General features: G+C 33.5%; 1 protein-coding gene across 11 annotated transcripts in view; it reads left to right on the forward strand.

Moving 5' to 3' along the window:
* The window catches only part of LOC115231823 (kalirin), a 567567-nt gene that overhangs the window by 417819 nt on the left and 130263 nt on the right, over positions 1–19485 (forward strand). For all 11 annotated transcript variants that reach the window (XR_004997260.1, XM_029801773.2, XM_029801756.2 and 8 more), the window contains one exon: positions 6220–6411. Coding sequence is in view for 10 of the 11 variants with exons in the window: in XM_029801773.2 (XP_029657633.1) it covers positions 6220–6411 (192 nt within the window). In the remaining variant the exon portion in view is untranslated. The remainder of the gene's footprint in view (positions 1–6219; positions 6412–19485) is intronic.

A 19485-nucleotide genomic window follows, 5' to 3' on the forward strand; every position in this document is an offset into this window, starting at 1 on the left:
ACTGTTTGGGAAATCTAAGTATCATAAGTATTTTATATTCTGAGCAAACAAAAATCCCTGTATAGTTGTTTGACTTGCAAGTTGTAGCAGCCAAAATCTCCTCAAATTACACCCTACTATTTTGAAAATATACATTGAATAATGTGATTCTCGATTTTTCACACCTCCTGTATAATATATAATTATCTTCTGTTTCTAAATATTCATTTAGCTATTCCTGTACTATGAAGGTTCTTCAAACAGAGCTGTCTGAACCGAGAGATATTTAAGTCCTTTAGAGCTTTGTAGACTTTGCTTGTATAAGTTATTTTCTTGGTCTCTCCACTTCCTTCACTACATTAACTGCTATTTCCTCTGCAATATCTCACAAAATAATACAAGTTTATTATAGCCAATCTCTTCTTTATAACTAAAATCATATTGATGTACAACATTGAATTAAAAACTAGTTATATGCATTCATGTACAAATGCACACACATACATGCATGAGTGTACATGCACACTCATGTACAAATGTATGTTTTACTTTGCAGCTCGTCCCTTGGCCACTCTCTGCTAGCAAACTTTCCATAATAATAAATCACTCATTTTTCCTCTTGTATTTAGTTTGGTATGTTTATTCATTGACACATTCTGTTTGTTACTTGATATGCGTGTGGGCAGTATGGAGATGATAGATTTATCTGTTTTATTTCTTTTCTTTCTTTATTATTATTATTATTTAGTTATTTCTCTTTTTCTATCCAACATTTACTGACCCAACTAATGTAATTTTACACACAGGTAAAACATTTTTAATTGAACAAAAGCAATGATTAGAAACTGTTTGTGGTTTACGTTTTCTTTAGCTATTGTGTTTGTTGTTGTTGTTGTCCCCCCTCTCTCTCTCTCTCCCAAAATGACTCACATTATTGCATTCAAGCAAAGAATATTCTCCTAAAACTATATCAGGTCAAATGTAAATAGCAGACAGACAGACAGACAGACAACATACACACACACACACACACACACACACACACACACACATCACTCCTTAAACAACTGACTTGTCACTGGCAGCTATTTTAGCATTAGCTAAGTCAATTTAAAGCACTGTTTCCTTTATATACTTAGTAATGTATTGAAATTTACTCCAGTATTGAAATACACCCAAACAAGTGACATATATTCAATTGTGATGTATGATACACATTATATAACCGCCACCTGATGTTTTAAACTGGATCATACCTACATAGTATCATACGCTTAAATGGCTTTAAAACAGAATAAGTATCAGGATACAAGTTCTATGAAAATTTATTTTTTCAGCTATTGTTGTCCATTTTGTGGAATATATGACTTAATGGTAAACACTTTAGGTTTTTTTTTGCTTTATTTTTTTTCCCCTCTTGCAAAAAGAAAAAAAAAAAGGAAAAAAATAGTGATCTGGAACAATTTGAAAACTTCTAAATATGTCCGGTATATTTGTATATGTATATTCAATTTTGATTTTATATCTATAACGATGATGCTTATTATTTTGTTTTCTTGCTACTTCTAGTATCTTTTTAAACTCTTAACATCTGTTGCATACATCAGATAGGTTCTGTATTTTCTCTTCAAGTATAAATCCTGAAATAATTCCCCAATTAACAATACCTATACTCCTCATTTTTATAGTTATATGTAACTCTGCATTTACAGTAATTGTTTCTTTACTTGTTTTATACCTACCTGCTTGGGACTGCCTCAGGTTTCATGATTCAAATTTCCTCTTTTAAAGTAATCTAAAGTAAAATCTTCCAAAATTTCCTGTTTATGTTCCAAACACCATCTTATTAATGACAGTTATTTTAATAATTCTATCATTTTTTAAATTAATTGAAGCAGAGGTGGTGTATTTTCAACAGAACCATGGTAATGAAGGGGTTAATAACAATGCTTCCTTCTGGTATTTTCCCAAAAGATTTTATTAAATAAGTGGTTTATGTTGAAACTAATTACTGTTTATTGAAATGGGTTAAAACATTCTAATTATAACCTTATCATCATCATCATCATGCATCCATTTTCCATGCTGGCATGGGTTGGACAGTTTGACTGGAGCTAGCAAGCCAGAGGGCTGCACCAGGCTCCTGTCGTCTGTTTTGACATAGTTTCTATGGCTGGATGCTCTTCCAAATGTCAGCCACTTTACAGAGTGTACTGGGTGCTTTTTGTGCTTTCTACATGATGCTAGCACGAGTGCTTTTTACAGGGCACCAGCATGGGTACCCTTTATGTGGCATCGTTATGGGTGCTTTTTATGCACTTTCATCATGGTTGCTTTCTACATGGCACTGTCACAGATGCTTTTTACATGGCTCTGACACAGATGCCTTTCACATGGTGCCAGCATGAGTGCTTTCTACATTGCCCTGGCAAGGGTACTAATGTGGTGCCATGAATTAAAAAAAAAACAGTAAGTTTTGCTGCAACCAAAAGCAATAAAAGTATCTAATCATGTTTGTTCTTCAACTAATGTCTCTGCTTGAAACAATAAAGTTTTCTTTTTGCCTCATAACACTATTTTGTAAGCTTTATGAAACTAATTTTTGTTGACAGACACTGACTTCATTAAACTTTGGTAGATTACTTTTGCTATCAAGTTAAATAACTGAATAATGTATTTTAGCCAATGAGAGAGTATATGCCTGAAATACCAGCCAAATCTCCCTGCAGTAATAAAAATGAAAGGACATGATCATGTTCTGGACTGTCTGAAGGAAAAGTGGGATGATCATGCCTGGAATGTCTTAGATCATTCAGAGCTCACATGTGACTAAGCAATAACAGCAACAATTAAACATGTAGCCTTATAAAACTCTTCAACCCTTTTGTTACCATATTTCTGTTAACATATGCTGCCTTTAGTTCAGTCAATTTCTAAAGTAATGAAGAATTTTATAAAATAACTTTTTAATTATTATGCTGGGGCCTGAACAGTTTAGCATAAAATTTTGATGGAAAATTATAATTTAGACCACTTTAAAACAGTAAGTTTATGTCATAGAATCTGAGGTGGTTTTAGGCAGGTTGGTACCAACAGAGTTAAACACTACACACTATTCTCCTTTTTTTGACGTAAAGGAAGAATCTATCAACATAGTGCTTTCCCCTCATTAATGTTTTACTTACTCTATTAAACATAGTGCTTTCCCCTCATTAATATTTTACTTAGTCTATTAAACTCTCCCGTTGTCCTATAAACCATTCAAAACAAATAACTTTCTCAGACTATAGATATGAAGATTGTGATTTTCCTTCTCTGCTTTGGTGATCTTCAGGGATTTGTGGCATTGCCTTCCTCAGAGAAGAAACTATTTATCTTGCAAGTTTGTCTGAGCATTTCATTTTTTTCACTAGTATTCATTTATGCAATCAATATCACCAGCACAAGTGAGGTCATCATATAGCTCACAAGACTAAAATCCCTATCAGTTGAGTGGGGCTACAGTAGAGAGAGAGAGGGTGACTTTAAAGTATGAAAGAAGAGGCCAAAACAGAACGATTTTCTTACTGTATAGAAGCTAGGTCTGTATATATATATACATGTATATATATATATATATATATATATATATATATATATATTTCGTTTTGGGATTTGGTTTGCAAGATTCTTTATATGAGTTCATGTGTTGAAGCATATTCTGTTGTGTCTGGGGAGAGTCATTCTCTTTTAGTGCCTTATTATTTAACACACTCACCGGTAAAATTTCCACTTATTTCTTATTTTAAAAAGAAAAAAAAAGAAAGAAAGAAGTGGAAATTTTACTGGTTAGTGTGTTAAATAATAAGGCACTAAAAGAGAATGACTCTCCCCAGACACAACAGTATATATATATATATATATATATGTGTGTTATTTAGAGGTAGAAGTCCCCATGCAATTCATCAAATCCTAATATACATCATACCATATCATAGAATTTTATTTTAATGCTTACTATTTCAGTTCCAAATTTCTCTTTTACACTTGTTTCATGAGGTGCATTTAATGTTCTTGAGACCCTCAGTCTTTTTCAGAAACATGTCTTAACTGCAACCCCAATCATCAGGACTATTCATAACTTTTTATAATTCTATAACTATTCCTATATTTTTATATTTTATCAGTTACGAATGTAACTAGCAGACAAACATGCAGGTGTGCAAATAAATTTGCTGAACCTTGCCGTGCAAGCCATAATTTAATTAATTAAAAATTAAAAATTTACAAAACTAAATTCAAATGTGACTTATGCCTATAAGCATACATATAAATTAATAATATGTAGGAATGAAGAAAATTATAATAATGAAAAGAATATATAATATATATCTCCTTGTCTTGACATCACATGATAGTTGTGAGTATCACAGTCATACAAGCAGTGTCGTTCATTTCCAGTATACTGCAAAGGCATGTTTGGCCATAGGGAAATATTTCCTTGCTTGGAAACAGGTGAGGGTTAGTGACAGGAAAAGCACCAGCCGTAGAAAAAATTTGCCTCAAATAAACTCTGTCCAACCCATACAAGCATGGAAAAGTGGATCTTAAGATGATCTTGATGGCGATGACGACACTGACAACACTGCTGCCAAGGAGGAGCTTTCCCTCCATTACCACATTATTGGGCACTTCAATGTTTCAACCTCACGCATATAACCTCACACATGCTGTGAATTTCATGATCTCTGAAACTCTTCAAGAACTATCTCACTTCTCACTTGTCAACTTCCTGAAGTAACTAGCCTATTTCTTGAAGAAGCACTTGGTGTGTATTTAAATAGTTATTCAATATTGAAGTGTTTCTATACTTTTTGAAGAATTAGCTTGTATTCTTTGAAAAGTTCTGCTCCTGCATTCATTTATTTAGTAATCACTTGGTCGAGAATAGTCAGTGACTAAAAACATACCAGTCACTATATTGCCAAATAAGATTCATCATCTTAAAGAACCCTTCAGAATAATGGATGGTATCACTATGACATCATCACTTAGGATGCAGACATTTGTTTTTATAAATTCCTCCTATCACTTCAATGTCAAGTGAGAAAACTTCAGTTAAGAGTTCAATGAGAATATTCTGGTATATTAAGAGAAGTATAAACATTTCTCAACGAAAGTTACAAGTTCTCATTAAAAGTAAATACCTCTCTCTCTCTCTCTATATATATATATATATATATATATATATATATATGCACAGGAGTGGCTGTATGGTTAGAAGCTTACTTCCCAACCACATTGTTCTGGGTTCAGTCCCACTGCGTGGCACCTTGGGCGAGTGTCTTCTACTATAGCCTCGGGCTGACCAAAGCCTTGTGAGTGGGTTTGGTAGAAGGAAACCGAAAGAAGCCCATTGAATATATATATGTGTATGTATGTATTTGTGTATCTGTGTTTGTCCCCTGCACCATCGCTTGACAGCCAATGTTGATATGTTTACGTACCCATAACTTAGCAGTTCAGCAAAAGAGACTGATAGAATAAGTACTACGCTTACAAAGAATAAGTCCTGGGGTTGATTAGTTTGACTAAAGGTGGTGCTCCAGCATGGCTACAGTCAAATGACTGAAACAAGTAAAAGGGTGTGTGTGTGTGTGTGTGTGTATATATATATATATATATATATATATATATATATATATATATATGGCGCAGCCTCCGGCTTGCCAGTCCTCAATCAAACTGTCCAACCCATACCAGTATGGAAAGTGGACATTAAACGATGATTATATATATATATATATATATATATATATATATATATATATATATTGGTTTGATGGTGAAAACAGGATAAATAGAACCTAAAACATGATTATTTATCTATTTTTATTAATATTTAGCAGAAGCAACAGAGTGACTAAAGGCTGAGAGTTTCAGGTGTTAGCACATACCAAACTTATCAAAGTTTGATAAGTGTTAATGTTGCTTCTGCTAGATATATGTATATATATATATATATATATATATTCATATACATATATATATATATATATATATATATATATATATATATTGATGTTAAATTAGAATCTTTGTGAAAATTATAGAGCTTCTATCTGAAATAATATGTATAGACACTACATATTTAGCCAAGATCGTTTCATTGGACACTAAGTTTGCAAACACTTTGATTGTTTATTTAATTACCGTCTATCATTATTCATTTATTTATTTATTTATTTATTTATTCCACAGGAGGCCTCTGATAGCACAGAACTAATCCAACCTCAAATCGCCATGGTTACCCAGAAGTCTGCTCTTGAAGTTACAAGTGAAGAGGATCCAGAATCAGCATATGATATTGAAATGCCACCTCCAATGGCAATCCAGGAGCACACATTTGCTGCAACCCAGCCTTCAACATCAGATGAAAGCCATACAAAGCTAGTAAGTATCAATAAATTAGTTGTATTCATTTGGAATTATAAATCCTCCTCCCCCTAAGTTACTAGTATAGTATAATTTCTATTCTTCTCCATCTGCGTATATATGTGCGTTCTCTCCCCTGTCTGTCTCTGGCTTCTATTGACTTCTATTTCAGGTTTGAAACTGTTTTCTTTTTAGAACAAGTTAACTGGAGGCTAACCAGCAGTACTTGGTAAATTGAGGTTTAATAGCAATATGATAAGAGGAACATGAGATCTTGAATGTAATCTGAGACATTAACTAGCTTTATGCACAGTGCACACATACACACATGGATTGTACTTCAATCTTATCAGTTTTATCATGCAAATAACTACCCTATGCACATCATAACAGACTCACAACTTCATACATAAACATGAAAAACTGCTAACTCCTAGAAGCTTTTTTTCCAAGGTATGTTTGATATGTAAAATTAAAAATATCTCCATACTTGTTTCCCTCATACCCTGTTAATCACTACTATAAAACCCTTTGCAGTTACCCCTTTGTCAAATGATCCAATGCTTAACCCTTTAGTGTTCACATTATTCTATCAAACATAATGCTTATTGATTCCCATTGATTTGAATTAATCATGCATTATCTCATACCTTCAAGATCTTGATGGTGTAATTACTTAATGTAGAATAACATTGTAGGGTAGGTGTGAGAGCCTGGATCTGGTCAGTTTGAACATAAAACAGATTAGCTATTTTGGCCGGATATGGCCAGTTTAAATACTAAAGGGTTAAACAAATTTCTATGTGGTTGTTTGTTCTGCTAGAGATAACAGCCAAATCTCTCAAATTACATCATATTTTTAAAAAATGGAAGACTATGTTGTCTGAAATGATATCTGAAAGGGTAGGATGGTTATGGCTGGAATGCCTTTCATTATAGGCCTTTTCCATCATAGCTGAACTTGAACTAAACAGATTACCCCAATCCTATCATTTCATCAGACACCGAAAAGACAGTTATAATGGTCCTTTTCTCAACAAAATAAACATAATTTTCATTTCCTGATTCTGTTTGCATTTCTATTTTGACGTGGATCTTTTGTTATTCAGACATGGATCTGTCTTATACTCTATATAGATCTCTAAATCTGACCCTGGGTTAACAAAGGACCTAGTGTGAATTAAACATGTCTAGAGATTTTGGATAAATACATTACTTCTTGAAGTTGTTTTATACTGGAATGTCTTTCACCATACAAGCTTCTCTCTCTCTCTTTTTTTCTCTCTCTCCTCTCTCTTTTTTTCTCTCTCTCCTCTCTCTTTTTCTCTCTCTCTCTACTTGTGTATATAATTTTATCTGACCTTTTGGGTTTTAGAAATTTCTAAAGAAAACATTCCCCCTTATTACAGCTCTTCTTTCTACTCTTCCTTCTCTGTATTAGTTGAGGAACTGCTGTGTATCTGTTTTCTGTCTGTTTCTAACCCTGTAATTGCAAAATCTTATCATTCTCTCTACTCCTACACATTCTATCCATTATCTGTTAATTGTCAGCCTTCCCAATCATCATAGAGTTGTCTTATCTCATTCAACAGTAAGCCATAACCCTTTCAGAACCATTGTCCACAGACTTGGTCATTCAATATCAATCTGAGAAAACAGATGTGGCTGTGACCCCCCCACACACACACTCCAAGAGAGAGTAATCATGTTGAGCTGTTTATGGCTGTGTTTACTTTGCCAGCTTGTTGAGCATCTGACTAAAATTACACATGATAGTGTCACTGTTACTGGAGTGCTAATGATACAATACAGGAGGACTATACAGTGTCCACCATCAAAATGTTTATCTACCAAGAATTCATTATATTTCAGTGAAAGGATCAATATATTTTAAATGTCTAAATTGCAGAGAAGCTACTGTTCATAGGATTACAACCTCATTTACAAACTGTATATTTACATTCTACACTACATTTCTTTTCGCTTTGTCTCCAGTCATCATGTGGTATTTTATTCCTAGATACACACACACACACACACACACAAACTGGATTTGAACTACAGTATTTCCTAATTGAATTTGTACCTTTCTCAAATGAATTTGTCCTTTTCTCAAAGAAATTCATCCCTTCAATATCAAAACCAATTTAGATCTTAAATATTTAAAAATGAGACACCTATAAGTTTAAACAAGTATACAAAATAGTATCTTAGCACGAGAATAGTGAAAATGAACAAAAAAACTAACTTAAAATGATTTTAATTTATTTTGAAACTCTTGTAATCATAAATATTTCACAAATCCTTCATATTCAATGCTTGTGGGATGAAAAACATTTGATGTCGATCATATATTGCACAATTTACAGCAAATATTGAATCCATTGCAAGATACATTGCTGTTTTTAAAATATTCATTCTATGAATCATCATAGGCAAATTTTCTGGTCTGTTGTAGAGATCATTTTTATGACTCTGTAGATACTGCTTCACAAAAGATTTCAATTTGTTGAACATTTCCTCAATGGGATTAAACATTGGGGAATAAGGAGGTAGAAATTTAATCATGTGTTGGGGTGCGAGATCAATTTAATCGACACGCTTATGGATGCATGCATTGTCCATAATAAATGCAACAAAAAAGCTGTTAAATTCAGAAGTTGTGATCTTTTTAAATGTTTCGAATTGGACAAGACCTGACATATCCATAGTGGAAATAATGTTTAAATTTGCCCTTTTAGTAGAAGAACAATCAGTAATTGCCTGAACTCCATGGTAAGCTCTGCCCATCGAACTTCAAAAAAAATAGATTGTAAAAATATTTCGTAAACAAAAATTTTATACAAGTATTTAGCAAATACAATAATCATTTACTTTGAAATCCAAATGTTGTAATTTGTTTCATCAATATATACACATCGAATGGCCTATCCATTATCTTGAAGCCATTTTGTGTAATAACATCACTCCTTTTTTATGTTTTCATTATTTCGTTCAATAGGGCAAATTATTAGTATTTTCAGAGTGTATCCAAGGCTGTCAAGATAGCGATCAGTAGCTGATAATGAAACAGTCAGATCGAATTTCTCTTGTAAAAAGTTCTCTCATTATTTTCAAAGTTAAATTTAGGTCCTCATTAATCAATTCTTGCGAAAATTGATGATTTTCCTTGATTTTTCACTCTTGGTGCCCACTTGTTTTCTTTAGAGAATAATCTTTCTGTGCAATTGTCTTGGCTGTGCTGTAGTTAATGTCAAGGGAGCGGGACAATGATTTAAAATTTTTGCTGTTTCTGGAAACAGACAATATTAATTTTTTATCCTGCTAAGATATGTACTTGTATGTTTTGTTTGGCATGTAAAAAATGTCTAAACTATTATGTTTTAAATCAGACTTTAATACTAAAGGGATGAATTCATTTGAGAAAGGGACAAAGTCATTTGAGAAAGGGACAAATTTAATCAGGAAATACTGTAGTAATTTTTATTTCTAAACTAAGAGTTTTCTTCTATTTGTTTACAAATAAACATTAGTAGTTCAAACCCAAACTGTACATATCTTGGAAGAACACACACGGTGACTATCAAAAAATCAAGCAGATTGAAGCATGGAGAGGTTAAGAGTTCAGTAAATTATCATCTTAATACATTATTTACACTTTGACACGCACATATGTACATACTTCAGATGTCATCATAACCAATCATTACAATTTCACTCATTGGTGATATAGTTATTTAAATATCTTTCTGTTACTAAATATGATATTGCTTAAGTACTTCCATATTTATCTAGCATTGTTGTGTTAAATACGTTTCATATTTCAGTATTCTCTCTTTCTTTATCTTTAACTTGTACAGATGATATTACCCCTACCATCTACTCTACTGAAGTTCTTCAATATTTATCTAACATTGATCTCATTAATTAAAATGTCTCATCTTTCAGGATTCCAACTTTCACTACTTGACATATTTGTAAATCAATAATCTAGTTTACTGTTTGTTTCAGTCACAGTTTATTTTATATTTTTGTTTTAGAGTGGATCGGCTACATATACACATAGTGTTGATACTCGCATAGCTGCAAAATGGTGCACCTGTATAATAGCCAGGTGACTGTACTCCTAGCTGTATAAGATGGTAAATTTGCAGAATTATTAGAGCATCAGACAGGATACCTCGTGGTATTTGTTCTGACTCCCTGTGCTCTGAGTTCAAATCCCACTGCAGTCTGCTTTGCTCTTGCCCTTTTGGGGTTGATAAAAAAAGAGTTCCAATCAAAGGCAATGGATTGGCAGGACTGTAAGAATATTAGATCAAATGTTTTGTGATATTTGTTCCGGCTCTTCATATTATGAGTTCAAATCTCACCACAGCCTACTTGGGTGGTACATTTAATCTTTACTCAGTCACCCAGTATCTAGCTATATAATAAACTTGTAAATGTACACCTAGCTGTATCAAAACAGGTGACTGTATAACTACATAACTTTTTGTGTGTGTGTTGGTGCATCTTTGAAAATTAGAATATGATGATTTTATTTTGTTTTGGTGTCAGAACATCAAAAATCTTATCATTTTAGGATCACTAGATCTAAATTTATTCATCTACAGTATCTTGTTGATATATATATATATTAACATTTAAAATTTACGCTCAGTGATCATTAAAAATCCAATATTTCACATTATTAGAATGTAATATATCAGTATCCTAAATATATCATTACAATAGAGCAAGTTAGTCAAAGACTTAAAGATGGTTACAAAATGTCACTTAGTACTTTGTCAAGAGGTTTGGTAACAACTTGACTACCACTTGTGACACTGCTCAGGTACAAAGGAAATCCTAGTTGTCTTGATAGCAGCATTCTGTTCTGCATAATTGCTAGGATACAAACTGGGATGCAGGTCAGGCGGGTTACCTTGTCAAGTAAGCATGTTGGTTATCAGCAAATGAGCTAGTGGTTGTTTTAGCTCTTTTGCAGGTGTCAAATTGTGCTGAAACAAAAATTTTGCACTGCCAAATAGCTTGTCAGATAAAGTGATCCAAAATCTCCTGGTAGACCATTCTATTCACAGTGAACTTGAACTACTGCTCCACATGCCACTCCTGCTTCCCTGATTCAAATGAATCATTTACAATTTTACCCATCATTGAGAAGAGGCTTGGTGCTGGGCACTTCACTGCTGTATTCCATCTCTTGAAGCTGTTTGTGCATGGGGTGTTTAGACAAACTAACTTTGCCTCTATCCACTTTTTGCGGATCTTTTCCATGTGTGAAACAAGCATTTTTTTTACTACTCTTTTGGGACTGTAGCCATCCTTCTTGGTGGTATTGCACCTCTTTCTTTCACACCTTATTCATCCGAATTATATTCCTGAGAGAGAGAGAGTTCCATATCAAATTTCGGGAACATTCAGTATTTTCAGTGAAAACTTTGTTTTCCTTTCTTTTGGACAACTGTTAGATCAGAATTTTTGCCTGTGATTGCAGCACAGGTATCCTTATAATCTACAGTAAACATTGCTAGCCTGCAGTAATCATTTTAGAAATTACTGACAATGTTTACAGACTGAAAGGAAGAATAACTGCAACATAATTTAATCACTTTTTTGAATTTGCATTTTTCGTTAATATTCATATTTTCTTAGATGCACTTGTGTGAGGGTGGGTGTGTGTGTGTTAATTCCTCTGTCACCCTTTAACAAGAGAATTGGCCTCAAATAAGTCATGTTGGTTCTCAATTTCATGTTCACGGTCATTGTAACACTTAAAAGTACACAATTTTATTCAGTTTTAGTTTGATATCTTTTAATATCGTAATAATGATATATATTAGTAGTGTGATCTGGTTGCTGATACTAAACTTCAGAGAGATTAAGTGTCAGTAGTCATTGATACAAATAATATGTATATCATTGTTAGAAAATGAAGAAGTAGTATTGTATATTTTACTAGTTTCTAAAACCACATGATTGGACAACATACTTCTTAACCACAAGACCATACTTGCACTTATATATGTGTGTATTCTTATATGTATAAATGTGTGTGCGTGCATGTGAGTTTCTACTTGGGGTTTCTTTCAACAGCAGTGTAACACTGTTGTCCATTCTAGATGCACATTATCTGTTCTGAAGCAGAGAAATCTTTGAAGTCAAACAGAGGCCAGGATGCATTCATAGCTATGATTTGTTCTCTCAGTCAAATTGTCTTGACTGGGGAGAAATAGCATAGAATAATGAGATCCTTTTTTTCTTCATCGTACCAATTCAACTGTGAAATTAAAAATATTTTGAATTATCTCCCCTCATTTAAGGATGCTGATAAATATTGTTAGGGTTTTGTTTTTGTCTGTTTGTGAGGAAAATTGTAATGAGTTTAGAACGTATCTATTTTTGTATCTGTATGTGTGTGTGTGTGTGTGCATAGTCAAGGCTATCTTGTATGGTTAAGAAGTTTTAGACACAAACTTAGTTTTGTGATTAAGAAGTTTGTTTCAGGACCACATGATCTTAGGTTCATGCCCACTGTGCAACATCTTAGTAGTGTTCCATTGTATCACTATAAGAATGAATTTGGAAGATGGCTCCTATATTAAGCTCAACTCATAAAGAAAGAAAGAAAGATAGATAGAAATAAATAAATATGTTTGTGTTTGTATGTATGTTATGTTAGGGGTAAATGATTGTCTTGGACAGAAGTGAACCAGCAAAGTTGAGAGTTGACAGTGAGTTTGGTGAAGAAGGAATTTAGCATGCTGGTTGAAGGGGCCACAGGGCTCAGTTTTCAGTCTTCTGTTTATTGTAGTCCTCCAGATCATAACTGAGGACCAATTAACTGTAGGAATTCTTGTGTGCTAATTATCTACTTTTAAACTGATGCAGTTGAAGATTTAGAGAAGAGATTTCAGATATTGAATGAAAACGTAGAATCAAAAGGTCTCAAAGTAAACTTTGTAAATACTAAAGATATAGTAAGAAAGAAAGAAGACAAGACCTTACTAATGGTTATATTTAATGGACAGGAAATGAACAAGTACGATTTCCATATGATATACTCAGCATAAATTATAGATGCATAGATGATGTAATGATCTACTGGAATGACAAAACATTTAGGTTTCATATGTGGTAGATATGCAGGAGCAGACAACAGGAGTACACATGAAATAGATGCTCCCTAAAATAAATTGTTACTTAGATGACCTAATTAGCAGTGGACTAGATGCTAGTCTAAGTAATAAGTGGGAAAAGTTTCAGGGTGTTATTGGTGATCAATGATTTCTCTCTTAGAGTGAAGGGCAGATTGTGTAACCTTGATCTTCACTGCAGAGATTTATAGAAACTAGAAAGAAATAAAGCCTGCATACCCTGGTGAGTGTGAAATGTAATGTACATGATATTTGTCTCACAAATGAGCTGGATATGAGATGAATCATAAGCAGTGTAAAAAAAAAATGAAGACTGCATTTGAATGGGCATTGATGCTTGTGGAGGATGTGTGCTGTTTCTTTTCAATCCCCTTAGCAGCAGCTAACATGTAGCTGCCATCATTGTGTCTCTTCCATTACTCCTTCCTCTACCATGTTCCTGGTTCTTCTGTCATCATTCTCTCATGTTTGACTTCTCAGTCACATTGTTTTGAATGTATGATGACAGTATATGAGAACACTTGAGTCTTATAGGAGACAAGGCAACAATACTGGCACTGATACTACAATAAAATGCACATGGTATCCTTTGTAAAATGGTTAGCATTGGGAAAGGTACCCAGCTGTTTGAAACCATGACAAAGAATGGAGCCTACAAGCTCAATATGGTCCATGTGTAGGAGGACTGTAACTTCAAATAAAATAAACTTGAATCTTGATAAACTGTCCAACCCATCATCTTGGAAAGTGAATGTAAAATGATCATCATCATCATCATCATGTACACACACACACACACACACACACATATATATATATATAGAAACAGCTACACCTCTTATCAATTTTATTGCAGGATTTCCAACTAAATATATCATGTTTATCTTGAGATAACGTGCTTGAAATATTTAGCCAAACAATTTAGATGTGCCTGAAACCAGTTGACTGCTGCATTCTAACAACTGTCATCTTAGATAGTCTCACAAGGTGTCTCTACTGTATATATATCTCATACACACACACACACATATTGAGAATCAGGAGCAGTCTGAATTTTGGATAATCCTTTATTCGGGCTTTCGTTCATTTTTCAAACTCAAGACAAAATCAAAATTTTGTCTTAAGTTCAAAAAACGAACAAAAACACTAACAAAAAATTATCCAAAATTCTGACTGCCTCCTTTTTCTCAATATACAATATCTGTACACCACTTCAAACATTGTATACATATATATACATATATATATATATATATATATATATATATAATATATATATATATATATATATATATATATATAATATATATATATATATATATATAACTGCATAGATAATGAGTTCACTTTGTTATCACATGATCTTGAGTTCTGACTACTTCTTGGCATCTTAAGCAAATATCTTCTGCTGTAGCCCCAGGCTGACCAATGCTTTGGTGTGAGTGGATTTGGTAGACAGAGACTGAAAAAACCCTGCCACATACATATGTATATATCTATGTGTGTTTATGCTTGTCACCACCACCACTGGTTCTGGTTTGTTGATGTCCCCATAACACAGTGCTTCTGTAAAAGAAGTCAATAGAATAAGTACCAGGGTTAATAAATAAGTACTGAGATTAATTTGTTGGACTAAACCATTCAAGGCAGTGCCCCAGCATGGCCACAGTCCAATGACTAAAACAAATAAAATATACACACACAATGGCAAGAATCAAACTACAAATAGTGATGTTTGTTGATATTCCCTGCCAGCAAATCACCTGCTACCTCAGCCCTTTTGAAGATAAATGATATAAAATATCTCTTACATGAAAATAGTGAAGAGTTAAATCATCCAGCAGTAAAACATTACCTCGGTAATAGTTATCTATCCAACTCATACTAGCATGGTGGAATGTGCACAAAATAAACAAAGGAACAAGTGAATATATACATGTACATTTCACTTTAGAAATTAGGAGAAAATACTTAAATCAGAAATAGTGTATAATTCTGCTACTGAAATAACACTCTTAATAGTCACATCACAAAGAGTAATCTGAACACAACAATATATATATATATATTATATATATATATATATATATAATATTTGTGTTTAGTATTGGTTTAGTATCTGCTTGTTCATGCTAGCATGGGTTGGTTAAGGAATTATTTGAGGCAGGAATTTACAACCAGATACTCTTCCTGTTACCTACCCATTCCTCTTTTGTCCAGGTATGAGATGTGTTTTTATTTCAGGCATTTTCAAAAGTGTGGAATTACTGGTCATAATGTCAACATCATCACCATTTTACTCAAGCAATGACATGCATAAGATTTATGCAGATGCATGCATGCATACATACACACACACAGGCTTCCTACAGATTCTATCGGCCAAATTCACAAGGCGCTGGTCTACCTGGTGCTATAGTAAAAGTTACTTAACCCTTTAGCATTCAGATTATTTTGTCAAATGTAATGGTTATTTATTCTCATTGTTCTGAATAATCATGTATTATCTTGTAGCTTCAAGATTTTGATGACATGGTTGTATATTTTAAGAATTAAATTTTCGGTCAGGTGTGATAGATGGGATCTGGCTGATTTGAGTGTAAAACAGGTAGAATATTTGGGCCAGATATGGCCAGTTTAAATGCTAAAGGGTTAACTCAAGGTGCTACACAGTGGGACCAAACCTGAAACCATGTGGTTTTGAAATGAACTTCTTCAACTTACATCTATGCCTTCTTATTTCTGAGTTGTACATATTTAGCAAGTGACATTCTGAAACTATGTGTTGAAACTGAAGCTATTGCATTGTGGAAGACTTATCTTAGCCATTTAGGAACATACAAATTCTGTTGTATTCACTTAACATTTATTTCTTGTGGTTTCAAAATTTTGTCCCATTTCCATGACTGTTCATTGACACAATTCCATTGCAACTCAGTGGAATTGTGGCAGTGAGAATGTCTCAGAAGTATAATTTTATCATCTCTGGAGATAAATATAAAATGAATATCACAAATTTGCATGTATTTTTAGTGGTTCCTCTACTATGTGTGTGTGTGTGTGCATAAGAAGCAGAGAAAGAGAAAGCCTTCATATCTGCTTTAGCAGTTGTGTATTCACTGCTTATCTCTGTCCTTGTGTCTGTGTGTGTTCTATTTTTAAACAGGTCTTCAAACTAAATACCAATACCAGTCTTTCATAAAATCTAATCTTTCATTCAATAGAAACTGAAATTATTCCCTTGGCTCTGTTGTGCCAGTGTCAGCTTAGCCGAGAGCCAATGTATATATAAACTGAGTTTTTGTACCCACCCATTTAACAGATAGTCTCTTTTGCTTATCAATCAGAACCAGTACTAATAATGTACTACTTACTGAGCCATTGTTGGTATTTATGGCACTGTTTGGAGAGAATCTTTTTGTTTCAGTGCAGTGAGAATATGCCACACACTCAGGCACCATTTCCTTTTTTTCCCCACCTATCTATTTGGGATTAAATCAAATGTTGACCATTTAGTTAACCATTTAATGGTAACTTGTGTGATTCAAGGAATAAAGATTATCATTACTACTACTGTGGGAAGCTGGCAGAATCATTATTGGGCCACACAAAATGCTTAGTAGCAGTTCTTCCAGTTCTTTAGGTACTAAGCTCAAATCCCACCAACATCAACTTTGCCTTTCATCCATTTTGGGGTTGATAAAATAAAGTGACTAGTCAAGTACAAGGAGTTGATGTAATTGACTTGTCCCCCTCCCCTCAAAATTGCTGGCCTTGTGTCAAAATTAGAAATAATAATAATAATAGCTCGTATTATATGCACAAGGCCAGCAATTTGGGGAGAAGTGGGCTAGTCGATTACATCAGCCCCAATGTTCAAGTAGTACTTATTTTATAAACCTCAAAAGGATGGAAGACAGTCAATTTCGGCAAAATTTGAACTCAGAAATAAGTTATTGATCCATGGAAGCCATTCATTATTGTCAAATAGCCACAGCAATGTGTCGCTGGTCGAGTGACTGAGACCCTCTATTTAATAACTATTTAATAATCTGCTAGAAATAGCTGCAAAACCTCCCTCATATCACTACGTGTCGTCTTATCCCAGAACAAAGATGTGATGCTCATGGCTGGAACATCTTTGATTGTAGAATTGCTCTATCAGGGTTAAATTGTAGCTGAACAACAGTAGCATACCTTGCTAGTACTATATCATTTTACCAGTTTTTTGGGGGTTTTTTTGTTTTTTTGCAGGGGGTGGGGTTACAGGATCTTAATATCCTTTCCCTACCTTTCCATTTTTTCTCTTCTGAAAGTACTGGAACATTATCGACTTCTGTTATTACTGGTTACTTGCTTCACCAACGTTGATGTGGTAATGAACACTGGAAATGTCAACAACAACACGTAATATATAAAATCAATAAAGTATTGAAGTGTTTTTAGAAAAGCAATTTGATGATTTAGTAATCCACATTAATAAAACAGTTCAACCCTGTAATCACTGTCTATCTCTATAATGAACTATTTGGAATTATGCAAATTACCTGGGAGATTTTCCTGTTCTATTTGTCTCCACCTCATGAGCAAGCTCCACTCGCTCAACCTGATGGAAACAGCAGCTAAAACTCTCACAAATCACTCTACCATCTTAAGAAAACAAGGAGCAGGGAAGGATATGTTGGAAAATGTAATCATAGATATGTAAGTTGGGATGGTTGTCACTCTGCTGAATTAGTTAAACAACAACAAGCCTATGCAATAACAACAGTTGTCATGCTAATAACAACTCTGACACTTGATAAAACCATTGCACTTTTGATTTGTTTTGTATTTTATTGTAGCATTTATTTTCTCTCTATAAATAATTTTATCTTTCATAACTGATGTTGTTCCATTTCATTTCAGAGATGAAAGCTTTTTTGAAAATTTTTTAGAATTATCTCTGTAATCCCTTTAATTCCTCAAGGTTGTTATCAATGATCTTACTATGCTGTATATAACCTATCACTTCTTTGTTTGATATACTTTTTTAGTTCTCTCTGTGTAGGTGTGTCTGTATGACAGACAGACAGACAGAGACAGAGAGAAGCTTGACTTACTTCTGCAGCAGTCTTCCTCAACTCCCCTGCTGTCACTAAGTTATCTAAATATTTGTAGTGTTTATATATAGTGCCGATACACATTCTCATCTAACTTCTTCAAACTATTGCACCAACATAAGCTTCTTGTATTCTGAACAATTCCACAATGTGTCTATAAAGTCTGCAACATATTTCTTCCAAGGACACCACTGCTTAGAATTGTCATTAACTTTCACATCTCTAAATCCAATATTCTATGAATAGATACTCCGTTCTCTTAATCTCTCTCTCTTTCTCTCCCCCACCCCACCTCTGCTTTAAAGCCAGCTGCCAAGAAAATTATCACAGGAAAACTGTGAAACTTTCTTCAACTAAAATCTCATGAAATATTTACAAAGTTTTATATTCTTTCATAGTTTTGCTACTTGTCAGTTTATTGTTATTACTTGAATTTTTACACTTTTATATTTATAAATATATATATATATACACAAACATGTGCCTATATACACCTAGATTAACATGCATGTATGTGTGTATATATATATACATGCATACATACATACATACATATATACATACATATTATTTCATAAGTGAGAATATTCCTCCATACAAAATATAGCAAATGACTCAGTGAATTAAAATAATTCACTTTAATAGCAATAATGTAATATATGAAAAGGCAAGTGAAAAATGAAGCGAGTTTTGTGTGTGTGTGTTGTTTACACACACACACATATTACACACATGTTTATGTATTTGTTTTGCAAGATTCATGATGTGAAATCATGTGTTGAAATAGATATTGCTATATTTGGGGATGGTCCTTTTCCTTTTGAGTTTTT

The sequence above is a fragment of the Octopus sinensis genome, linkage group LG2 (genome assembly GCF_006345805.1).
Source record: "Octopus sinensis linkage group LG2, ASM634580v1, whole genome shotgun sequence".
Lineage (NCBI taxonomy): Eukaryota > Metazoa > Mollusca > Cephalopoda > Octopoda > Octopodidae > Octopus > Octopus sinensis.